General features: G+C 49.3%; 1 protein-coding gene across 4 annotated transcripts in view; it reads left to right on the forward strand.

Moving 5' to 3' along the window:
* Nucleotides 1-26,510, forward strand: part of CCDC191 (coiled-coil domain containing 191) — an 88,545-nt gene that overhangs the window by 4,272 nt on the left and 57,763 nt on the right. For all 4 annotated transcript variants that reach the window (XM_076053706.1, XM_076053707.1, XM_076053705.1 and 1 more), the window contains 3 exons: nt 13,574-13,670; nt 17,922-18,092; nt 22,892-23,067. In XM_076053706.1, coding sequence (XP_075909821.1) covers nt 13,574-13,670; nt 17,922-18,092; nt 22,892-23,067 — 444 coding nt within the window. The remainder of the gene's footprint in view (nt 1-13,573; nt 13,671-17,921; nt 18,093-22,891; nt 23,068-26,510) is intronic.

Consider the following 26,510-nt stretch of genomic DNA (forward strand, 5'->3'; position numbering starts at 1 on the left):
ATATATAAAAAATTATTGCTGTGGTTTTCACACCTGATGATGATTGATTGTGTTGCAGTCGAAACGTCGTGAGAATTTTTATTGTTTTATATTTTTATTATTTTATTGTTTCTCTTCTACGCGGTGGTGACTTTACCGAAAGAACCAAGAATGTGAATCCCTGCAGTCACGAAAGCTTTAAGTCAAAATTCTGTATTTATTTAAAGTTGCGCAATTTTGATGTGAAGTCACATTTCTCAAACCCCCACCCCTGCTCGTCACTAGGTGCGTGACGTCATTTATGGACGGCCCCTATACAAGACGTCGTGGGTTCGATCCCGACCTTTGGCGGCTGCTCTGTATGCGGCTATAAAATGAAAGCCTTCACCCTTTCTGGCCGCGATGAAACGTAAAACAAAAACAGTTCGTGTTAAGATGTTAAAACAAACCCCCCCCCTCCTCCTCCTCCTCCTCGTCACACATCGTCACAAATCTCTGACCACCCCCCCCCCCACACCCCGCAGGTGCGTGACGTCATTTATGGACGGCCCCCTATACGAGGTGTTGGTGGGGGTGAATCTTTGTCTTCGACATGGCGCGGATGTCACGTACTGATTACTGAACGGAATGGGGGGCGGGGGCATTGCGAGTGAAAATCCAGCGCCCGTTGTCAGCGTCACAAAGCCCTCGATCGGCGGCGGTGTTCGACTTTCGTCCTTCAAAGGCACCGCCAGCGATGGCCTCTCCCTAATTATCGCTGCCATCCCAGCCCGTGGGCAATTGCGTAATTAGCTGTAGCTTCACGTATAATTAGCCTTGGGTTTTTGGATGAAAACATTTTTTTTAGTTTTTTTTTTACACCCCCCAGACGTATATTGACAGCTGCCCGCAAGAGGCTTGTAGTTGTCGTAGCAGGAGTGAGCAGCAGCAGCAGTGAGCAGCAGCAGCAGGAGTGAGCAGCAGCAGCAGCAGCAGCAGCAGCGAGCAGCAGCAGCAGTGTTCACCAGGGTGGCCGTGAGGGTTCGAACCGCGGACCTCTGCAGCGACACGGCCGCTGCCACTTGACGGTGGCTATGAGATGTTAACTACCTCGCCTGGTGTACAGGAGGTCGTGGGTTCGACCCCAACCCTAACGCCTGCTACTGTATATTTGGAGTTTGCGTGTCTCTCTCTCATCATCATCACGGTGGCTAGGAGATGTTAACTACCTCGCCTGGTATACAGGAGGTCGTGGGTTCGACCCCAACCCTGACGCCTGCTGCTGTATATTTGGGAGTTTGCGTGTCTCTCTCTCATCATCATCATCACGGTGGCTATGAGATGTTGACTACCTCGCCCGGTGTACAGGAGGTCATGGGTTCGATCCCGACGCCTGTGTATTTGGAGTCTGCGTGTCTCTCTCATCATCATCATCATCACGGTGGCTAGGAGATGTTAACTACCTCGCCCGGTGTACAGCATGTCGTGGGTTCGACCCCAACCCTGACGTCTGCTGCTGTATATTTGGAGTTTGCGTGTCTCTCTCTCTCTCTCTGCGTGGTCGCGTGGATTTTTCTCCGGTTCCTCCGGGGTTTTCCCTGCACATTTAGACTCGACATCACCACGCGTTCGGAGTGTTTGGCTGCTCGACATTTCCACGCGCTGAGCCACTTCCTTGAGCAATAATTTGCGGCCAGCTCGCTTCTGAAAAACATCGTTTTAGTTCATCTATGCAAAACGTATTATGCCCATCGTTACGCAACTGCCAAGAAATGTTCAGCGGGGCTCGGGCAGGACAAGTCACAAAGAAGGGTCGAGACTAGCGACAGAGTGGCAGCCCGAGGTTGACGGAACTCGCCCAGGGAGGACGTCCACTAGCCCGGAGGGACGGGGCGGTGATGAGGCCCGCTCAGGTGCGGGTGCAGGTCCTGGGCGGATCGTGAAAGCGCGGACACAGCGGGGGCCGGAGGCATCGACGCCCACGGCAGCCGATGGGAAGATGCCGTGAACCAAGCCAAAACTTTAGCTACCTTATAAGCACACGGCATATTCTTTACGAACTTTTCCATTCTTTGGTTCCTTTTTTTTTTCCATTGCCCCCGTGCAGTGGCCCACCGCATCCACCGCGGCCTTCAACGTAACAAAAGACGGATTAACTTAGCCCCGCAACCCCATCAATGTCCCACACTTGGCTCCCCCCCCCCGCCGCCCCCCTTAACTTGTATTTAAGCTCGAGGCTCTCAGAGCCTCCCCACTTGATGCAGCGATCTTGCTGCGACTGTTCCACCTGAAGACGGAGGCTTGTGTTGCCTCCGAAACGTCGCGATTTAATTGTCTTCTTTTGTTTTTTTTATTTCACCTACGGGTTCGATCCCGGCCCTGGGGCCTGCTGTAAATATTTGGAGTTTGCGAGTTATCCCCGGTGGTCGCGCGGATTTTTCGCCGCATCGAAAGGTCGGCGGAGCGACGCTCACAACAATGGGGGGGGTCGCCGGGCGGATAAATTGCACTCTACGTTTCACAGGTGGTGCATCTGGAAGTCTATCTCAGGCAGTCAACCCATGGCAGCTGGGTCTGTCACTGTGACCTCCAGTACCTAGCGTAGCACAATGGGGGGCAAAGATGGTGCATCTGCCCAGTCATCTCATTTAGTCAACCCATGGCACCTGGGTCTGTCACTGTGACCTCCTGCACCTAGCCTGGCACAGTGGGGAGCGCAGGTGGTGCATCTAGCGGTCATCTCAGTTAGTCAACCCATGGCACCTGGGTCTGTCACCGTGAACTCTGCACCTAGCCTGGCACAGTGGGGGGCACAGGTGGTGCATCTGCCAGGCATCTCATTTAGTCAACCCTTGGCACCTGGGTCTGTCACTGTGACCCCCTGCACCTAGCCTGGCACAGTGGGGGGCACAGGTGGTGCATCTAGCGGTCATCTCAGTCAGTCAACACAAGGCACCTGGGCCTGTCACCGTGACCTCCTGCACCTAGCCTGGCACAGTGGGGAGTCCAGGTGGTGCATCTGCCAGTCATCTCATTTAGTCAACCCATGGCACCTGGGTCTGTCACCGTGAACTCCTGCACCTAGCCTGGCACACTGGGGGGCACAGGTGGTGCATCTGCCAGTCATCTCATTTAGTCAACCCATGGCACCTGGGTCTGTCACCGTGACCTCCTGCACCTAGCCTGGCACAGTGGGGAGTGCAGGTGGTGCATCTGCCCAGTCATCCCACTTAGTCAACCCATGGCACCTGGGCCTGTCACTGTGACCTGCACCTAGCCTGGCGCAGTGGAGAACACAGATGGTGCATCTGCCAGTCATCTCATTTAGTCAACCCATGGCACCTGGCTCTGTCACCGTGACCTCCTGCACCTAGCCTGGCACAGTGGGGAGTCCAGGTGGTGCATCTGCCCAGTCATCTCACTTAAGTCAACCCATGGCACCTGGCTCTGTCAACCGTGACCTCCTGCCAGCAGCGAGCCTTCGACACTCCACGTGGCCTCGGAGTGCATCCGGCCTGGCGCAAGCGCCGTGGTGACGTGAACCGCCTCTTAACGGCGAACGGCCGCCGCCGCTGTTGTTGGTACATCTCAACACCGCAGCGCGTCGGGATATATCGAGAGCCTCGGACAGGCCTTCATTCCAGCAGTGGTTTGACCGTGCGCGCTGATGATGACGATGACGACGACGACGATAGCAACAGGTGACTGACTCGGCACTGCCAGGAGAGGCGATTGAGGAGCGACTGCGCGCTTAGTGCGTGTCAGCCGGTGCGAGCGTGCGGCAAAGCGTGGATTTGTTTTCTCTCCCGGCACGAAGCCTCCGAAAGGGCGAACTGAGCGCGTGAAGACAAATTCCCAGCGCATGCCTCGGGGGCAGTCGGTGGCCCTCTAAGACTGCATCTGGCATGAAGCAATTCTGATGGCCTTCAACATTTTCTATAAAAAAAATTTTTTAAATCTCTGCTGGCAGTTTTGCCCACCCACAACGCGCCCACCCCCCCCATCTCCTCCCCGTAAACAACCAGGGACTTGACAACAACAACAGCAACAACAGAGCGCAAGATTTTCTCGCGAGCCATTCATCCGACATTGATGGATAGGCGTCTTGGTTCACCCAGCCGCCCCCGGCGCCTCGCGGCGTTGTTTAATAATATTATTATTATATCCTCGCTCCTGGCGTGCGAGGCAGCTCAAGAAACTCGTAATAGTGCAGACGTCTCTCGCCGCGTTCTCCCCCTCCCCCACTAGCGTAAACGCCCGGGCTCCTCTGCCGACCCGGATCGCGTTCGTTTAAGCGGGAGCACGCTGGCGGGTTTAAAAAAAATACCGCGCCGCTCGAAGCGCAAGATCTTATAGTCTTGCTTCTTTCGGTAAAGTCACCGCGTAGAAGGGAAACAATAAAGTAATAAATATATAAAACAATTAAATTCTCACGACGTTTCTACCGCAACACGAGCAGTCGTCATCAGGTGCGAAAACCACAGCAAGAACATTTGAAAAAAGTGGCGTTTTTTTTTCTTAACGTTAGCACCACGGAGAGCGATTTGACAGTTTGTTCAGATGGACGAGTCCATCTATATTCTTGGTTCTTTCGGTAAAGTCACCGCGTAGAAGGGAAACAATGAAACAATAAATATATAACACAATTAAATTCTCACGACGTTTCGACTGCAACACGAGCAATCGTCATCAGGTGTGAAAACCACAGCAAGAAAATTTGAAAAAAGTTGGCGTTTTTTTTTCTTAACGTTAGCACCACGGAGAGCGATTTTGACAGTTTGTTCAGATGGACGAGTCCATCTATATTCTTGGTTCTTTCGGTAAAGTCACCGCGTAGAAGGGAAACAATGAAATAATAAATATATAAAACAATAAAATTCTCACGACGTTTCGACTGCAACACGAGCAATCGTCATCAGGTGTGAAAACCACAGCAAGAAAATTTGAAAAAAATTGGCGTTTTTTTTTAGGTGTTGCAGTCGAAACGTCGTGAGAATTGTATTTTTTTTATATTTTTATTATTTTTTTGTTTCCCTTCTACGTGACTTTACCGAAGGAACCAAGAATATGAATCCCTGCAGTCAAGAAAGCTTTAAATCAAAGCGCAAGATATTCTTCATCATCATCATTTTGTTTTCATCATGAGCCCTCCTTTGCCAGTACCAAAATGATACTAATAGGGCTTTTCCCCTTTTTCTTGGCAACAAAACTGACACCTTTTGCAAGGAATCATGTTAACACTAACCACAATACTTGCAGTCAAATGCAAACAAAGAACAATACTCTGATCTCGATTTAAAGTTGTCGTGACTGCAAGGATTCATCTTCTTTGGTTCTTTCGGTAAAGTCACGTAGAATGAGAATAAAACAATAAATTAATTATTGCGTTACTTTATTAATTCACTATTTTATTCTCATTCTACGTGACTTTACCGAAAGAACCAAAGAAGAATACTCTGATCATTTATGCGTTGTCCTTGCAGCTCATTGGTCCACACCAGAGACAGCTTTTCTTAGAGGCCTAGTCTCGTGCGGTGTTCGACCAAAAGCTAATTGACGCTCAAAGTTTAAACAGTGTGACGAGAGAGCGAAACGTACGTGTCGTTCCCCCGCTTCCCATTCGTCTTCTTTGCGGACGAACGCGAAGGCGCGGAGGATAGGGTCGAGGTGCGACAACTCGGCGCCCGTCGCGCCACCAATGCGTCGTTCGTGAAACGCGCGCGTGTCTCCGTTCCGCTCCGTCCGGGGTGCGTCGTTAGTCCACTTGCAGGCTTCTCCCACGCCCGATACAACGCCCGAATCAGCAGCAGCAGCAGCAGCAGTGGCAACGTTGCACGCGTGCAGAGGGTCGTCTCAGTATCGTAGTTTTAATGTCCACAGCAGCCACCACCAACCCCCCCCCAGCCATCTACACCAAACTCTTGCCCATCGCATCGCGGCCGGGTCCGGTTACGCTCTTGAAAAGATCCGCCAGTCGGCAGAAATCCGCGATCCTCAAACTCGAAGGCGAACGGTAAAAAACTCAAGAAACTCGCGGTTTCGTAAATATGACGACGCCAAACCACTGATATTCTTGGTTCTTTCGGTAAAGTCACCGCGTAGAAGGTAAACAATAAAATAAAATAAAAATATAAAACGTATTCTTAGCTCTTTCGGCAAAGTCACGTTGAAGGGAAACAATAAAATAATAAAATATATATAACAATAAAAATTCTCACGACGTTTTATATATATTTTATTGTTTCCCTTCAACGTGACTTTGCCGAAAGAGCTAAGAATATGAATTACTGCAATCACGAAAGCTTGAAATCAAAATATAAAACAATTAAATTATCACGACGTTTCGACTGCAACACAAGCAATCATCATCAGGTGCGAAAACCACAACAACATTTTTTTCTTCCCAAGAAAATTTTCTTCTCAAGAAAACGTTCTTGCTGTGGTTTTCACACCTGACGATGATTGCTTGTGTTGCAGTCGAAACGTCGTGAGAATTGTATTGTTTTATATTTTTATTATTTTATTGTTTCCCTTCTACGTGGTGGTGACTTTACCGAAAGAACCAAGAATATGAATCCCTGCAGTCACGAAAGCTTTAAATCAAAAGCCACCCCACTCCTTGTTTTGTTTTTTTTCACGTTACCCTACATCCAACGCAACAAGGGCAACCATGAACCGTGAAGTATTTTGAATGTTAAAGGAATGATTCGTGAAATTCGGATTCTTTTTTTCGTGTGTTAGTTTGGGTATGCCCGGTGTGATAGAAGTTCAGCGTGCACACGTGCCCTTAACGTTTCAGGCAACGACCCGGTCTTCTCCTCTGGGCGGTGGCATGGCCCAGCGGGATTTTGTTTTTTGCCGTTAGTTGCAGATCCCTCGTGGTTTGAACCTGACAGGCCACCCTGGTTAATACTACGCCTGTGTTAATCAAATGCCCTTAAATAAAAAAAACTAAGCTATTTTTTTTTATCTTGCCAGGTAAGGCCCACTGAGCTACGTAGCTCTTTTTCAGAAGTGGCTCGTCATGTGGAAATGTATAGCAGCCAAATAAACTTAAACGCATGATTCAAAATGTAAAGAGGGAAAACCGGAGGACCCGGAGAAAAATCCACGCTGCCTCGGGGAGAGAGACATGCAACCTGCAAATATACAGCAGCAGACATGGTCAGGGTTGGGATCTAACCCACGACCTCCTGTATACCGGGCGAGGTAGTTAACATCTCATAGCCACCATGATGATGATGATGAGAGAGAGAGACACGCAAACTCCAAAGAGACAGCTGCAGACATTGTCAGGGTCGGGATCGAACCCACGACCTCCTGTATGCCAGGCGAGGTAGTTAACATCTCATAGCCACCGTGATGATGATGATGAGAGAGAGAGAGAGACACACACAAACTCCAAATAGACAGCTGCAGACATTGTCAGGGTCGGGATCGAACCCACGACCTCCTGTATACCAGTCGAGGTAGTTAACATCTCATAGCCACCATGATGATGATGAGAGAGAGAGAGACACGCAAACTCCAAATATACAGCAGCAGGCGTCAGGGTTGGGATCGAACCCACGACCTCCTGTATACCGGGCGAGGTAGTTAACATCTCATAGCCACCATGATGATGATGATGAGAGAGAGAGACACGCAAACTCCAAAGAGACAGCTGCAGACATTGTCAGGGTCGGGATCGAACCCACGACCTCCTGTATGCCAGGCGAGGTAGTTAACATCTCATAGCCACCGTGATGATGATGATGAGAGAGAGACACACACAAACTCCAAATAGACAGCTGCAGACATTGTCAGGGTCGGGATCGAACCCACGACCTCCTGTATACCAGTCGAGGTAGTTAACATCTCATAGCCACCATGATGATGATGAGAGAGAGAGAGACACGCAAACTCCAAATATACAGCAGCAGGCGTCAGGGTTGGGATCGAACCCACGGCCTCCTGTACACCGGGCGAGGTAGTTAACATCTCATAGCAACCATGGGTCCCTAGGACATCATCTGAGAGTTGCAGTGTTGAAGGTTGCGAATTAAATTCCTGGCCCGGGTTTAGATTGGTCCTTCTTTGCTCCAGTGTAGATAAAATAAAGACTGCTCATGTGGGAAGCGGTACATTGGTTGGCCTATGGATAGACTCTCTCTTCCATAGGAACGTGGAGTTGCCACCACTGGCTCAGGGGCGGTAAACAGACGGACCAGTGCACTTGAGATTTAGTTGTTTTTTTTTTAAAGCAGGTAACCATTTGGACTTCCAGCGCTTAATAATTCTTCAACAATAAACATTGCATTCTAAACGCTCTTGGCTGTGCTGGGAAGGCATCGCGTGAACAACAGCCCGTGATGAATGCCACTGTTAAGTTGAAACGTCAATAGATAGAGGAGAAAGAGAAAAGAAATCCCCAAACACTGAATTATTCTTGACAGATCTGCTTAAAATGTGCGCCAGTTGCAAGTTCGCGTATTTGATCTTCGGAGCTCCGTGATATGATGCAAACAACAAAAGCACACGCACAGCAACAACAAACAAAGATCCCCCGCATAGCCTGTAACAGACTGCTGGGGCAAGTGCTATGAGCGAGCACCTATGAAGGCCGGCACGGCACGCGAGTGGGGTGGTTGGCCAGCACCACGCCTTTGTTTACTACGCACCGCACCAGGGTGCTCATTCGAGGCTGAGTCGACCTAGTGGGAGGCCCAGGGACCGTTCAAATAATCGGCACCGGGTGTTGGCCGTGAGCGGGAATCGAACCCGGGTAGCCGGGTTCGTAGCGCGGCGTAGCGCTGACCACTACACCACCGCTCCCCAACCGCACGCACGCACGCGCGGGCACGCCCCGGCTTAAAAAAAAACACCCAGAGACGTCGGAACCGATCGAATTGATTGATTGTCTTTTTAAAAAAAAAATACAAAAATAAACCCCAACAACAACGCGGAAAATAGACTTTCGCAGAAAGCCAGAGCGGAGAGTGCTGTCATTACGTAGATACAAACAGCCCCTTTTTAGTTTTTTTTTGTTTGTTGTTGTTCATCTCCCGCTCACCGCGGAGTTGCCCAGAGTGCAAGCGAGTCTCGTGCGGCGAGCTTCTTCTTCTGCTGCTGCTGCTGCTGCCTCCGTGAAAAATTACAATCGTAAGGGAGACTGACAGCGTTACGGAACTGGCCGGGGGAAAGAAAAAAAAAGACTGATGCGGTGTAATATATGGATGTACCTAGGTTTTTGCGTGTGCGGGGCGGGGTTGGGGGGGAAGAGCCACACCGCAAAACCGCGCACGAATCGCCGCTGTTAACCCTTCGCCGTACCGACGACGGCGCGGTTGGGATAGCGGTGGTGGTAGCTGCGCTGCCAAGCCGCGCCACCCGAGTTCCGTTCCCGCTCACGGCCACCAACAACACCAGCAGTGACGATCATCTGAACCGGTCCTTGGCCTCCACCCCTAGGTCGACTCAGCCTCAAGCGAGCAACCGGTGCGGTGCGTGGGTTCAGCATCGCCACTGGGGGGAGACAAAGGCGGTCGGGCGTGGTGGTGGTGGTTGTGGTGGCGGTGGTGGTGCCGGCCACCCACGCCGTCGTGTGCCGTGCCGGCCTTCACAGGGTGCTGCAGTGTTCTTGAATATTCTTGAAACGGCGAAATCATACAAAAAACAATATAAAGCAGCGAAATTCTCGCGACGTTTCGACTGCAACGCAAGAAGCAACCGTCATCAGGTGTGAAAACCACAGCAACTCGCTTACAGCCCTTTGCCCCCAACAGTCTGTGCAGGCTATAACGTGGCGGGGGGGGGGGGCACGGGGTGTACCGCTGTGTGTGTGTCAGCCGTAGCGGTAGCCGCATCGCCCGTCGGCCTCCTCTCTCTCTCTCTCTTCACCCGGGTAGCGGAATCGCGCGGGGCACGCTTTTGCCGGCGCCAAGGCCATCGGTGGCCGTGCGCTCCGCGCCGCGCTTCTCCGCGACTGCCACCACCACCACCCACCACCCACCCCCCCCACTTCCTCTCGAAGTGAAACGAACGCCGAGGCGCTCTGCGAGATTCGCCGTGCGACTCGCTCACTCTTCTCGTGGCACGGGAAAGGGTTACGTTTAATTGGCCAGATCTCTCCGGCACGACGACCACCTTCACCACCACCACCGCCACTTCCATTTCCGCGCTCCTTTGTTTCCATTTTAATTGGGCGCCGTTTATAGTTTTCCGTTTTTAATTGACTCTTAAGGTCACAACGAAAACTTTTGCCACCAGTGTGAGGTTTGGTTTTTTTTTTGGTATTTTGGCACGGGGTATTATCGTCGCCGCTGTAATTTTTTTTTTCCCGTTGACATTTTTTCGTGATTAAATCCCGACTTGGTGTACCTTACTTAGCTTGTCAAATAAAATAAATACATTTAAATTTTTTAAACTAATTGCAAGGTAGTAAGGTCCCACTGAGCTATGTGGCTCTATTTCAGAAGCGACCTGGCTATCGAAGTGGTTCGTCATCATCATCTCGTGGACATTCATACTCTCAATACGCGGCGTTGATTCTAAATGTGGAGGGAGAAACCGCAGGACTCCCGGATAAATATCCACGCGACCACGAGGATCGAACCCACGTACCTCCTGTATACCAGGCGAGGTAGTTAACATCTCCTAGCCACCGTGATGATGATGATGATGAGAGAGAGAGACACGCAAACTCCAAATATACAGCAAGCGTCGTCAGGGGTCGGGATCGAACCCAGGACCTCCTGCATACCACGCGAGGTAGTTAACATCTCCTAGCCACCGTGATGATGATGATGATGAGAGAGAGACACGCAAACTCCAAATATACAGCAGGCATCAGGGTTGGGATCGAACCCACGACCTCCTGTATATCAGGGGGAGAGAGTTTACATCTCCTAGCCACCGTGATGATGATGAGAAAGAGAGACACGCAAACTCACAAATATACAGCAGCAGGCATCAGGGTCGGGATCGAACCCACGACCTGTGTACCAGGGGGAGGGAGTTAACATCTCCTAGCCACCGTGATGATGAGAGAGAGACACGCAAACTCACAAATATACAGCAAGCATCAGGGTTGGGATCGAACCCACGACCTCCTGTGTACCAGGGGGAGGGAGTTAACATCTCCTAGCCACCGTGATGATGAGACAGAGACACGCAAACTCACAAATATACAGCAGGCATCAGTGTCGGGATCGAACCCACGACCTCCTGTGTACCAGGGGGAGGGAGTTAACATCTCCTTTCCACCGTGATGATGATGATGACAGAGAGACACGCAAACTCCAAATATACAGCAAGCGTCGTCAGGGGTCGGGATCGAACCCACGATCTCCTGCATATCAGGCGAGGTAGTTAACATCTCATAGCCACCTTGATGATGATGAGAGAGAGAGACACGTAAACTCACAAATATACAGCAGGCATCAGGGTCGGGATCGAACCCACGACCTCCTGTGTACCAGGGGGAGGGAGTTAACATCCCCTACCCACCGTGCGACCCCCCCACAAGACTCACGGTAAATCCCGACCGCCGTCGTCTGCCACATTGATCGTACCCGACCTCTCCCACGCAAGGTCACGGCTATGGGGGAGGGGTTTTCGTCAAAATCCCACCGCTCCCTCCATGTCGGAACCTGCCCCACGTGACCTCGGAGCGTCCCCGGCTCGCGCTCCCTCCCCCAACACCACCCTCCGTCCCCGCTGCTCGAATGGCGTCATCAATCAACGGAAGGCCCAGAGAGTCTCAGGCCTGAATGATTACGCGGTGCGGTGTCTGCCGCCTGCCCCTGACCACAGCTAGAAGACGGTGGAGGGGTCGGTGGAGTGGGTGGGTGGGGGGGGGAGAGGCGTCGAGGCAAATGCCTCCCTCCCCCCACTTCCCTCCCCCCCCACTTCCCTCCTCCCCCCACTTCCCCCCACTTCCCCCCACTCCCCCCCGTGTGGCCATGCCCGGCTGTTGGGGCAATTGCCGGTGGCGTGAGCCGCCTAATAACGGATGGCGTTTCACTCGAAGGTGGCGGTGGCCCAAAAAAATAATAATAAATTATAATTGAAATTATAATAAATGTACGTAATAATAATAAAAATTTAAAAAAATCATTAAAAAAGTATAAGTTTCTCTTTTTTTAAAAAAAATGTATGATTAAAAAAACACACACCCGGCCGCCTTTGTCTTCCCCCCCACCACCACCACCACCACCGCACCCCAGAATCCGGTTCAGACGCTCGCCACCGACGTTGGCCGCGAGCGTGAATCGAGAGCCCCTGGGGCGGGTTCGTCAGGTTTCGCTGCGTCCGTGCCGTTGTGCTGGGGGGTGGGTGTGGTGTGGTGGGTAAACCCCACGGCATTTCCACACCGGACGTGGTGGGGTGGTCGTGATGAAGTCGCCACGTTTTTGTTCACGTGACGAAGCGCGCGTATATTGGCCGTGTCGGGTGGTGGTGGTGGTGGTTTTTACGACACGTTTACGTGAACGCGTGATCTGACCCCAAGGAACTTTTTTTTTCGTCACGAATAATATTGGTCACGAAAGGCTGCGCGTTAAGCTGACAAAAAATATATAACTAAATAGGCTTGACTTGAAAGAAAGCGCGAATACGGATGCCCTGGCTGCGGGAATTTGTTATTATTAATCCGGCATGCATGTGTGTCGAACTTCTTTCGCACCGTACCTAGCCACCTCTGCTAACCAGAGGCGCAGGGAGAAGGACAACAAACAAGCACGGAGACAATTTCAACCGAGAAGATGGATTCTGGCTTAGCAATCATTGGAAGGATTTGATTAACCATTTCAGGTCTTAATTGATTGTTCACGCTTACGGTGGCTTTCAGACAGCATACATTAATTTTTCGCCTCCCCCCTCCTCTTTTCAGAACATAGATGGACTCGTCCTTCTAAACAAACTGCCAAATCGCTGCACGTGGCGCTGACGGTTTTTTTTATGAATAAATAAATACACCGTTTAAAAATAAATACATTTATGCTAACCGACGCACCTGATGACGACCGTTTGTGTTATGGTCGAAACGTCGTGAGAATTTTTTATTGTATATATATTATTATTTTATTGTTTCCCTTCAACGTGACTTTACCGAAAGAGCTAAGAATATGGGCCTCTATGAGTCTACGGGTCTCTATGAGTCTGTGGGTGTCTGCGAGTCTGCGGGTCTCTATGAGCCTATGGGTGTCTATGAGGCTGCGGGTCTGTATGAGTCTATGGGTACCTATGAGTCTGCGAGTCTGCGGGTCTGTATGAGTCTATGGGTGTCTGCGGGTCTCTATGAGTCTGTGGGTGTCTGCGAGAGTCTATGGGCCTCTATGAGTCTATGGGTGTCTGCGAGTCTGCGGGTCTACGGGCCTCTATGAGTCTGCCGGTCTGTACGAGTCTGCGGGTGTCTGCGAGTCTGCGGGTCTCTATGAGTCTGTGGGTGTCTGCGAGAGTCTATGGGCCTCTATGAGTCTATGGGTGTCTGCGAGTCTGCGGGTCTACGGGCCTCTATGAGCCTGCCGGTCTGTACGAGCCTGCGGGTGTCTGCGAGTCTGCGGGTGTCTCTCTCTCTCACTCTCTCTCTCTCTCTGCCCGTGTCTCCGACCCCCGCCTCCTTGCGCGCCACCAGACACCGGAGCGGGCGTCGGGGGCTGCCGTGGCACGAGTCCCGCCGCCCCCCCTGACCGCCGCTCGCTTGCGCGACCACGACAACACCTACAGCGAAGGTGAGGGTTGGCGACGCCGACGCTCTGCTGGGAGATGTTACCACCCCATCGCTCTCCATCCCTCCCCCCCCCGCCGCCACACAATCGGCCTGGTTAAGCAGGAGGTCTCGCGGGTTCGATCACGAAGCTGCGACCCTGACGACGCCCTCCGCACATTCGGAGTTGGGTTTTTTTTATTTTTGCCCGCCGTCCTCGCGATTGGAGATCGTCGGGGGAGACGCAACGGGTGACAGCAACCAGGAGTTTCATCTCGGCAGTCCTCGCGACTGCGGGCGGGGGGAGGGGGGGGTGGTGTTTGTCTCGCTCTACCGATGAGCCACCTGATATAATTATAGCTGACAGGCTCCGCCCCCTCACCACTCTCCACCGCTAAGCCACGTCTAATTACTATCAATCAATCGTGACGTCGCGGTCCGCACAGCATGCGCCCCGATGGCCCGGGAGATTTTGTTTTTTCTCGCGCGACTGCATTTTTCCGTTTGTTTTTTTTTTAGCACGGGCAATTTTATTTTTTTTGCGACTACATGATTCGTATTCTTAGTTTTTTTCGGTAAAGTCACGTTGAAGAGAAACAACAAAATAATAAAATATATATAAAACAATAAAAAATTCTCACGACGTTTCGACCATAACTCAAACGGTCATCTTCAGGTGTGAAGATGACCGTTTGAGTTATGGTCGAAACGTCGTAAGAATTTTTTAATATATATTTTATTATTTTGTTGTTTCTCTTCAGGTGTGAAGATGACCGTTTGAGTTATGGTCGAAACGTCGTGAGAATTTTTTTATTGTTTTATATATATTTTATTATTTTGTTGTTTCTCTTCAACGTGACTTTACCGAAAAAACTAAGAATATGAATTACTGCAGTCACGAAAGCTTTAAATCAAAATTTACCATGATTCGTGTTTTTTTTTTTGCATGGGCACATATTTTTTTTCCCCCGCCACTAAATCTTTTTTTCTTCTGCACGAGCAATATAATTTTTTTTTTACGACTACGTTTTTGTTTTTTTAATCTCGCACGAGCAATTTTCGCTTTTGAGACCGCGTGTTCTTTTTTTTAGTTTGCGCGAGCAAATTTTTTTCCTTCGGTTGCCCGTGACGATCGGGCGCCTGCCATTGGGGGGTGACGTTAGCACGATCGGGGTCGCTCACGGGGAGGTTCCCTTGCTTGATCGATTTTATTTTCCGTTTGTTTCCTCTCTCTCTCTCTCTCCAGGCGTTCTCTTCATCAGCGCGCGCGGTTGTTTATTTATTCACTTTATAATCGCCCGATTCGGCGAAATACGCGCGCTGGCGTGTGTTTTTTATCACGCCTTCAAACCGAAGGGTGGAAAGCGTTGATGCCGTTAGCTCTCACCACGGGACCTCCCTTGCCAGTATCACAGCATAACAACGTAGGGTGTTCATAATAACGGTTTTTGGGTTAGATCGCGTTTATTTATAAATGTGTCGTAACCCTCCACCACCCGACACGGCCAATCAGCAAAAAAAAAGTGTCACGTTGACAAAAGACAAATAGTTCACTACTTTAGCCCACCGGTGTGTTGAAGAGTTAATCCACATTTACAGTTTGAGTACGACGTTTCGCTGGTAAATACATCCAGCATCATCGGGCAATTCGCCAGAATGGTAAAGCCCTCGCTTGCTCCCGGTTTTTATATAGAGCAGCAGGGTGACGTCATCACTTAACTCATATCAGGTGCAGTGATTAGAGGCGGAGGGGGGGGGGTATTGTAATTATATAATCGATTAGTAATTAGTCATTGGTTATGATTAGTAATGAGTTGTAGATTAGTCATTCTTTAATTGTCTTTTGTCAACGTGACACTTTTTTTTGCTGATTGGCCGTGTCGGGTGGTGGAGGGTTACGACACATTTATAAATAAACGCGATCTAACCCAAAAACCGTTATTATGAATAATATTGGTCGCGAAAGCCTACGTGTTAAACGAACGTAGGGTGTTACCCTTCCTGGCCGTAGCAAAACAGTTGCGCGAAGACGTTCAAACACCAAACTGAAACCTTTCACGGGGAATCGTGTCCGCATTAACCAACACATACGAGCGGTGAACATGCAAACAAACGAACGTGCTCTGATAATAATAATAATAACATACGATGCATCGTCTTCGAAACCGATTGGCCTACCACCAGAGGAAGCTTTCTTCAGGGTGTAGTCGCACTACCAGTGTTAGTGGGCCAGAGAACGCCCAAAGGCGGACAGCACAAAGACAATGCACGTTTCGGCAAAGTCACGTGGGTAGAAAAAAATAGCTCATGGAAAACGACGTTTCGATCGCAACACAGGCGGTCGTTTTCAGGTGAAACGACACACCAGGCGTCCTCTGGTGTAACGCCGCTTTGAGACGAGGCTCAAAAGAAAGCCGTCTCTCTGGTGCGGACCAATCAGTTTCGAAGACAGTGCCCACATTTATATTATTGGAGTGTTTTTTTTGTTTGTTCGCATTCTGACCACAAGTATTGTGGTTGATTCAGAAATGATTCCTGGTGAAAGGTTTCAGTTTGGTGTTTTAACGTCTCAACGCGGCTGTTTTGTTGGCAGAAAAAAGGGGAAAAACCTATGATCATATTTTGGTACTGGCAAAGGAGGTCCCATGATGTAGATGCTCTACCACCGAGCCCTCATTAATTACTCTGATAGTGTCATTGTCTTTGTGCTGTGTGACGCCTTTTGGCGTCCTCTGGTCTAACGCCGCTTTGAGACGAGGCTCAAAAGAAAGCCGTCTCTGGCGTGGACCAATCAGTTTCGAAGACAATGTCCACATTTATTATCAGAGTGTTTTGTTGGCATTCTGACCACAAGCATTTTGGTTAATTCAGAAATGATTCCTGGTAAAAAGGTTTCAGTTTGGTGTTTTAACATCTCAACGCGGCTGTTTTGTTGGCAGAAAAAGGGGAAAAACCTATGATCATATTTTGGTACTGGCAAAGGAGGCTCCCCGTGATGTATTAATTCTTGCAGTCGCGAAATCTTCGACTCAAGATCGTTTGCTTTTTCTACCTCTGGTGGCTGGGGGCTGTACCGTCGGGGGTGGGATGGGGGTCAAGGTAAGAAAGGAAAGCGAGGATGACTTCAGTGAACGTTAACCGCCACGCGAACCGCAATTTCGCTGCCGGGTTGTGGTTGCGCTTACGGAGGGAATTCAATCTTTCGGAGGGGGGGGGGAAATGCCCGGCCGAATTTAGATCCTCAAAAATTGTAGATTACAAAAAAACAACAACAACAACAACGCTAAAAGGGAAACAATAAAATGATAAAATATATATAAAAACAATAAAAATTCTCACGACCTTTCGACCATAACGCAAACGGTCATCATCAGGTGTGAAAAACCGTTTGCGTTATGGTCGAAACGTCGTGAGAATTTTTTATTGTTTTTATATATATTTTATTATTTTATTGTTTCCCTTCAACGTGACTTTACCGAAAGAGCTAAGAATATGAATTACTGCAGTCACGAAAGCTTTAAAACAAAATTTAACGCTAAAAGGATTCAAAATAAGAAGAGGTTTGACCCTTTCTGGCAATACAACAGGAGACGTTAAGACGTCCAAACAGCAACTGAATGCCTTTCGCAAGGAATCAATTTCTGCATTAACCACACACGGTACGGGTGGTGAACATGCAAACAAACACGGCTCTGATGATGATGATGATAATAATAGTATATGGGCATTGAAACTGATTGGCCTACACCAGAGACAGAAGCCTTCTGTATGGCCTAGCCTCACCAGCAGTGTCAGACCAGAGAACAGCGCTAAGGCAATGCCAAACGTAGCGCTGCATTTACAGCACGGGACGAGGGGTTATATCGCGACGGGCTGCCTCTGCCTCTCCTCGTCACGTGGAATTGTATCCCGGCCAAACACTCCGGATTGCGCGTTGATTCTAAATGTGAAAGGACAAACCGGAGAGAAAAATCCAAACGCCCAAACATTCAGCAGGCCTCGGGGTTCGCGCTTGAACCGACGACCTCCTGCATACCGGGCGAGGCAATTAACATCCCCCCCCCCCCTCCCCGCAATTTGGATGGTGTGAGCATGATTTTTCTTCAGCGCCTGTATCTTTTCATCGTTTGCTATGACCGGACCTGCGCGCTGGTCATCCTGGGCGGTGTTGAACGTGCAACGTGACCCTTGTGGGTCAATGTTGACCTCCTGCTTGCTCTCCTCCACGTTCAGCTGCCACCCAAACCATTCGTCGCTTTTCTCTCTCCCAACGCAGCCCAGGAGCTCCTCGCCGATTGGCTGAGCAGCAAGCTCAAGCTGGAGCTGGAAGACGATTGGCCGGACGAAGCGGAGGGTCACGGGAACGCGACGGAGCACGCTTACGTCCCGTTCGGTCGAGCGACGGGACGCGGGTCAACGGAGGGCCGAGCCCCCAAAAGCTTTGACGGTAAAATGACCGGGGTACTCATGCCCCCCCCCCCCCTTATTACACGCATGCGCTGAGCTCAGCCAGGCCTTCTTCTTCTTCTTCTTCTTCTCCTTCTCCTTCTTCGTCCTCTTCGTCCTCTTCTTCCTCTTCTTCTTCTTCTTCCTCTTCCTCTTCTTCTTCTTCCTCTTCCTCCTCTTCTTCTTCTTCTTCCTCCTCCTCTTCTTCTTCTTCTTCCTCTTCCTCCTCTTCTTCTTCTTCTTCTTCTTCTTCTTCCTCTTCCTCTTCTTCTTCTTCTTCTTCTTCCTCTTCCTCCTCTTCTTCTTCTTCTTCTTCTTTCGTACGGCTCGCTTAGACGCCCGCAGTGCAACGACTGGAATTTCACATCCAGCTGGTCAAGTCAGACAACCGCGTCGGGAGCAGTGGAGCGTATCGCTGGTTAAGCGCATGGGGTGGTGGCGGTGGTGGCGGTGGTGGCGGTGGTGGCGGTGGTGGCAGTTGTGGTGGTGGCAGTGGCGGTAGTTGTGGCGGTGGTGGCGGTGGCGGGCGGTGGTGGCGGTGTTGGCGGATGGGAGATTTCGGAATCTTGCTCCACAGTTTTCGACTTCCTCCAACCAAGCGCTAGATGTTCAGCAGTATGCTTCCAGAGTTGTGTTTTTATCTCTCGGCCCATTTCCGCGCGAAAACAATGAAATGCAATGGCACCGCCCATCGTCACGGCATGAGTTGAAGCGTCGCGGTGGCTACGAGATGTTGATGACCACGCCTGGTATACAGGAGGTCGTGGGTTCGATCCCAACCCGGACGCCTGCTGTACATTTAAGATGGTGCATGTGTCTCTCTATCCCCGTGGTCGCGTGGATTTTTTTGGCCGGGCACCCTCCGTTTTTTTTCCCTCCACATTTAGAATTAACACCGCACGTTCAGAGTATTTGATTGCTGCTATAAATTTCCACGCGATGATGACAAGCCACTTCGTTGAGCTGTCATTTGTGGTGGGCAGGTCGCTTCCGGAAAAATAGTAGCTACGCAACTCAGTGGGGCCTTTTCTAGTGACAATTAAAACATTTGCTTTGTGGTTCTTTCGGTAAAGTCACGTGGAAAATAAACGAGTTAAATAATAGAATTCGACGTTTCGATTGCAACACAAGCAATCGTCATCAGGTACGAATGAATGAGAGAGTTAAAAAACCGAGTAAACGTATGAATATAATGCAATACAACACAGAGAGTCGGCTAACATAACAGTCAACACCCTAATTCTAGTTTTGAAGCTTTCGTGACTGCAAGAATTCATACTCTTTGGTTTTATTCGGTAGGTAAACAACAAATTAAAATTGAATAAAATAAAAAATTTAAACACGACGTTTTGTAGGCAACACAAGCTTCCGTCTTCAGGTGGAAACAGTCACAGCAGTCAACACCCTACCTGGTTAATTACGTTCTTCCAAAGGTTTCTAAATTAGAAGTTAAGTGTGAAATTTGAAAGCTCCAAATGAAGTTTAAACCACCTCTACAGGGAGGATTTAAGTTAGTTTTCTCTCTCTCTCTCTCTGTGTGAGTCTCTCTCTGTGTCTATGTTGTGTGTCTCTCTCTGTGTGTCTCTGTGTTGTCTCTCTCTGCTTGTGTGTCTGTCTGTGTGTCTATGTTGTGTGTCTATGTTGTGTGTCTCTCTCTGTGTGTCTCTGTGTTGTCTCTCTCTGTGTGTCTGTCTGTGTGTCTATGTTGTGTGTCTCTCTATGTGTGTCTATGTTGTGTGTCTCTCTCTCTGTGTCTATGTGTGTGTCTCTCTCTGTTTGTCTATGTTGTGTGTGTGTCTCTCTCTCTCTCTGTGTCTCTCTCTGTGTGTCTCTATCTGCTTGTGTGTCTGTCTGTGTGTCTATGTTGTGTGTCTCTCTCTGTCTCTGTGTGAGTCTCTCGCTGTGTGTCTATGTTGTGTGTCTCTCTCTGTGTGTCTCTGTGTTGTCTCTCTCTGCTTGTGTGTCTGTCTGTGTGTCTCTGTGTGAGTCTCTCTCTGTGTGTCTCTGTGTGAGTCTCTCTCTGTGTGAGTCTCTGTGTGTGTGTGTATGTTATGTCTCTCTCTCTGTGTGTCTCTGTGTGAGTCTCTCTCTGTGTGAGTCTCTCTGTGTGTGTGTATGCTATGTCTCTCTCTCTGTGTGTCTCTGTGTGAGTCTCTCTCTTCTTGTGTCTCTCTCTCTGTGTCTTTGTTGTGTGTCTCTCTATGTGTGTCTCTGTGTTGTCTCTCTCTGTTTGTGTGTCTGTCTGTGTGTCTATGTTATGTGTCTCTCTATGTGTGTCTATGTTGTGTGTCTCTCTATGTGTGTCTATGTTGTGTGTCTCTCTCTCTCTGTGTCTATGTGTGTGTCTCTCTCTGTTTGTCTATGTTGTGTGTCTCTCTCTCTCTGTCTCTCTCTGTGTGTCTCTATCTGCTTGTGTGTCTGTCTTTGTGTCTCCGTGTCTGTGTCTTGTTTCTTTCTCAAATTTCACATCTTAACTTATAATTTAGCAATCTTTGGAAGAACGTAATCAACCAGGTAGGGTGTGTTGACTGTTATGTTAGCCGACTTTCTGTGTTGTATTGCATTCTATTCATAAGTTTACTCGGTTTTTTTCTTTCTCACTAATTCGTACCTGATGATGATTGCTTGTGTTGCAGTCGAAACGTCGTATTCTATTATTTAACTTTTTTTCTATTTACGCAACTTTACCGAAAGAACGAAAAAGTTATTCCTGCAGTCACGAAAGCTACAAATCAAATTAAAACATTGTTTAAATCGTTATCAGCCATTTCAATGCCATTTCAATGCTAAATTCTATGCTAATTCCTTTGTCAAGGCGCTTTGTTTCCTCTCACACAGCTTAAAGGTCGTGATCTGAACGTGGCTTTTTTCACTCCAGCGCTGTCCTACCAGACAGTCTCGTCCCTTCACCTGATGAAGGCCGCTTGTGTTGTGGCCGAAACGTCGTGAGAATATTATTGTGTTATTTTATTTTATCAATTTATTATTTTATTCTCATTCTACGTGACTTTACCGAAAGAACCAAAGAAGATGAATCATTGCAGTCACGAAAGCTTTAAATCGAAATTTAACCGCCTCTACGGGGAGGGATTCCACACATCCTTAAGATCATTCAACAGACTTCGGGATAAGAAGGCTCAACTAATCGAGTCTCTCACCTTTCTGAAGAGATGCCGCGACTCTAAGCTTAAAGACCGTGATCTGAACGTGGCTCTTTCACTCCAGCGCTGTCCTACCAGACAGTCTCGTCCCTTCACCTGATGAAGGCTGCTTGTGTTGTGGCCGAAACGTCGTGAGAATATTATTGTGTTATTTTATTTTATCAATTTATTATTTTATTCTCATTCTACGTGACTTTACCGAAAGAACCAAAGAAGATGGTCTAACACTGTTTAAGATTAGGATCTAAAGAAAGTCGTCCCTGGTGTGGACCAATCAGTTCCAGGGACAATGACACATATTACCAGAGCGTGTTTTTTTTTGTTTTGCCACAAGTTTGTGTTGGTTAACGCAGTAAATTATTCCTTGCAAAATGTTTATATTTGGCGCTTTAACATCTGAACACCTCTTCTGTTATTTGCCAGGAAGGGTAAAGCCCAGTTCCTATAATTATTCCGGCAAGAAAGTTCCCCGCGATATTAAATAGTTTCGTTTGTATCATTAGACCTCCTTTGGCGTCATCTGGTCGAGCACCAATTGGGTCGAGGCTCAAAAGAAAGCCGTCCCTTGGTGTGGACCAATCAGCTTCAAGGACAATGCATCATCATATATTATCATAGTATGTGTTTTTTGTTTGCATTTTGACTGCAGGTATTGTGGTTAATGCAGTAACATGAATACTTGTATAAAAAGGTTTCAGTTAAGTTGCCAGAAAAAGGGGAAAAAACCCTATTATTACATTTTGGTACTGGCAAAGGAGGTCTAATTATGATGTAGATGCTCACCCCGAGCCCTCGTTACTTTGATAGCGGCATTGTCTTTGAGCTGTGTGACGCCTTCTGGCATCATCTGGTCGAGCACCAATTGGGTCGAGGCTCAAAAGAAAGCCGTCCCTTGGTGTGGACCAATCAGTTTCAAGGACAATGCATCATCATATATTATCATAGTATGTGTTTTTTGTTTTGCATTTTGACTGCAGGTATTGCGCTTAATGCGGTAACATGAATCCTTGTATAAAAAAAGGTTTCGGTTTTGTTTGCCAGAAAAAAAGGGGTAAAAACCCCATCATTATTATTATTATTGCAGTTTCGTTTATATTAACACGTAGGCTTTTCGCGACCAATATTATTCACAATAAAAGGTTTTTGGGTTAGATCGCGTTTATGTTGTGGATTCACTCTTCAACACACCGGTGGGCTAAAGTAGTGAATTATTTGTCTTTTGTCAACGTGACACTTTTTTTTTGCTGATTGGCCGTGTCGGGTGGTGGAGGGTTACGACACATTTATAAATAACGCGATCTAACCCAAACACCTTTATTATGATTTTTGATTTAAAGCTTTCGTGACTGCAGTAATTCATATTCTTAGTTTTTTTTCGGTAAAGTCACGTTGAAGGGAAACAACAAAATAATAAAATATATATAAAACAATAAAATATTCTCACGACGTTTCGACCATAACTCAAACGGTCGTCTTCAGGTGTGTCGGTTTGCATAAAATTATTTTAAAACGGCGCATTTATTTATTTATATTCTATTATTTTGTTGTTTCCCTTCAACGTGACTTTACCGAAAAAACGAAGAATATACCTTTGTTATGAGTTTCGTTTATAGTTTTCCCGTCAACTTCACTCCCGCAGAGTACTTCGACCAGGTGGGGGCTGGTCTGGAGGATGGTGCGGTGGATGCCCTGGTGAAGGGGATGCTGGAGAAGGAGGTGGTTCAGGTGAGCTTCCTCGACGATTTGGGCCTTCAGGGCCACGGCGCTGGCAAGACGCGTGACCCCCGTCTCACCATGGACCTCCGGCATCAGAAGGTCAGTGACGGATCGCCACTTTCCGTTTTGCGTGACAGCCCTTGCACGTTGGCCGCGTCGGTTGGCCGCGGGTTTTGACGGCGCACTTGTATATTTACGTGACCTAAAACCCCCCAAAAAAAACGTGAAACTTAACGAGTGTTATTTTTTTTTTTATTGCTAGCAGGCAAAGGCCCCGCTGAGCTATGTAGCTCTCACGCCAATGATAGCTCGACTGCGTGGCTTATCATCGTCACGTGGAAATGTACGGCGGCCAAATGCCAACTTTGTACTGAACTGTTACGATCGCTTCCAGGTGAGGCCCTCTGAGCTATACTGTACCTGAGCACAACCGATAGCTCGACAAAGTGGCTTGCCAGCACGTGGACATTTATAGCGGGCAAATTACTCTTTACGTTGATTTTAAATGTGGAGGGAGAAAAACGGAGGAACCCGGAGAAAAATCCGCGCGACCAAAGGGAGAGAGAGAGAGAGAGACACGCAAGCTCCAAATATACAGCAGGCGTCGTCAGGGTCAGGATTGAACCCACGACCTCCTGTACACCAGGCGAGATAGTTAACATCTCCTAGCCACCGTGATGATGATGATGAGAGAGAGACACGCAAGTTCCAAATATACAGCAGGCGTCGTCAGGGTCAGGATCGAACCCACGACCTCCTGTATACCAGGCGAGGTAGTCAACATCTCCTAGCCACCGTGATGATGATGATGATGAGAGAGAGAGAGACACGCAAGCTCCAAATATACAGCAGGCGTCGTCTGGGTCAGGATTGAACCCACGACCTCCTGTATACCAGGCGAGGTAGTTAACATCTCCTAGCCACCGTGATGATGATGATGATGAGTGAAAGACACGCAAGCTCCAAATATACAGCAGGCGTCGTCAGGGTCAGGATCAAACCCACGTCCTCCTGTATACCAGGCGAGGTAGTTAACATCTCCTAGCCACCGTGATGATGAAGATGAGAGAGAGAGACACGCAAACTCCAAATATACAGCAGGTGTCATCAGGGGCAGGATTGAACCCACGACCTCCTGCATACCCGGCGAGGTAGTTAACATCTCCTAGCCACCGTGATGATGATGAGAGAGAGAGACACGTAAGCTCCAAATATACAGCAGGCGTCGTCAGGGTCAGGATCGAACCCACGACCTCCTGTATACCAGGCGAGGTAGTTAACATCTCCTAGCCACCGTAATGATGATGATGAGAGAAAGACACGCAAGCTCCAAATATACAGCAGGCGTCGTCAGGGTCAGGATCGAACCCACGACCTCCTGTATACCAGGCGAGGTAGTTAACATCTCCTAGCCAAGCGTGGCTTCTTCCACTCCAGCGCTGTCCTCCAGACAGTCTCGTCCCTTCACCTGATGAAGGCCGCTTGTGTTGTGGCCGAAACGTCGTGATTTTTTTGTTATTTTATTTTCACCTACGTGACTTTACCCAATAGAACCAAAGAGTATGGATCCTAGCAGTCACGAAAGCTTTAAATCTAGAATCTAGATTTAAAGCTTTCGTGACTGTTGGGCTCCTGTGTCCGAGCCGCGACATTCCGTTTTTCCGAATCAGAATATTGATTTCTTCCTGGAGGAATCCGATGAGCCAAAAAGCTATTTTTCAACACACGTCCTGTCGGGTTTGAATGTGACCGCCAGTTTCCTCTCGCCAGGTTTAGCGCTCCGACCTCTCTGAGCCTCCCATATCGTTTTTATCTTCTTCTCGCACATCCCGCGTTTAGTTTTTTTGGGGCTTTTAAACGACTGCCCATTAACCGTTTCCCGTGCACGTCTGAATAAAATGTAACGACGTGTGTGCACGTCATCAGTTTTTCTTCGCAATCGTCGGCGAAACGGAATTGGAAGAAAACCTAGAGTAAACAAAAGAATATTCATCGTACCAAGGCCTAACAAGACAGCGACCCAGGGTGGTGACCACCCTGGCTAACTACACAGGTTACTAGGTAACTATCAACTTCAGATCGGGACCAACAGCACACTGCCAGGGTCCGCGTGCTGGATGACTTGAAGATCGGAGATCGTGGACGAAGGGTTTATTCCCCCCGGGACGGGCAGCCAAGCTCCCTCTCTCGGGACTCGGCTTATAGTGTTCTCTCCGGCGTGGCCGACTCCGCCCCTGGCCACGCCCCTTTTCCAGAACCTTCAGGACGAACCTCGGTTCCTATCACGTGACCCTCCTAGCCCCCTCCCAGGGACCCCTCTGTCATTCTAACCGGTCACGTGTCCTCCCGGGTCAACCAGAGTTTCATGGCCTTACCCGACCTTCCCCTCAGGTCGACACACGCCGTGCCCCTCTAGGGCCAGTACTGCAGCTACAGCGTGGCGACATCCAGCCATGTCACTACACACACACCGTGCCCTCTAGGGCACACCTACAGCATGGTGACATCCAGCGGTGTCACTACACACACACCGTGCCCTCTAGGGTGGTGACATCCAGCGATGTCACTACACACACACCGTGCCCTCTAGGGCACACCTACAGCATGGTGACATCCAGCTGTGTCACTACACACACACCGTGCCCTCTAGGGTGGTGACATCCAGCGGTGTCACTACACACATACCGTGCCCTCTAGGACCGGTACTGCACCTACAGCGTGGTGACATCCAGCGGTGTCACTACACACACACCGTGCCCTCTAGGGCACACCTACAGCATGGTGACATCCAGCTGTGTCACTACACACACACCGTGCCCTCTAGGGTGGTGACATCCAGCGGTGTCACTACACACAACACCGTGCCCTCTAGGGTGGTGACATCCAGCGGTGTCACTACACACACACCGTGCCCTCTAGGGTGGTGACATCCAGCGATGTCACTACACACACACCGTGCCCTCTAGGGTGGTGACATCCAGCGATGTCACTACACACACACCGTGCCCTCTAGGGTGGTGACATCCAGCGGTGTCACTACACACAACACCGTGCCCTCTAGGGTGGTGACATCCAGCGGTGTCACTACACACAACACCGTGCCCTCTAGGGTGGTGACATCCAGCGATGTCACTACACACACGCCGTGCCCTCTAGGGCACACCTACAGCGTGGTGACATCCAGCGATGTCACTACACACACGCCGTGCCCTCTAGGGCACACCTACAGCATGGTGACATCCAGCGGTGTCACTACACACACAGCATGTCCTCTAGGGCACACCTACAGCGTGGTGACATCCAGCGGTGTCACTACACTACTACACTACTATACACAGACTCAAGCTCTTGCTGGGGAATATTCCCGGGCATTCCCAGGCCAGCCGAGCGACATCGTCCCACCGCCAGCAGCGTGTCCCGGGCCGGCCCCGAGGTCTTCGCCCAGTGTGGGGGGTCGTTGATGCCCGGTTAGAGTTCCAGGGGGGGTCTACCGGTGGGGAGGGGGGGGGGGGCAGGGCGTGGTGCATCCTTCCCGGGTGCCC

This window comes from Petromyzon marinus, chromosome 62 (assembly GCF_048934315.1).
Source record: "Petromyzon marinus isolate PM22_M1 ecotype Great Lakes invasive population chromosome 62, UKy_Petmar_22M1.pri1.0, whole genome shotgun sequence".
In the NCBI taxonomy this organism is placed as follows: domain Eukaryota; kingdom Metazoa; phylum Chordata; class Hyperoartia; order Petromyzontiformes; family Petromyzontidae; genus Petromyzon; species Petromyzon marinus.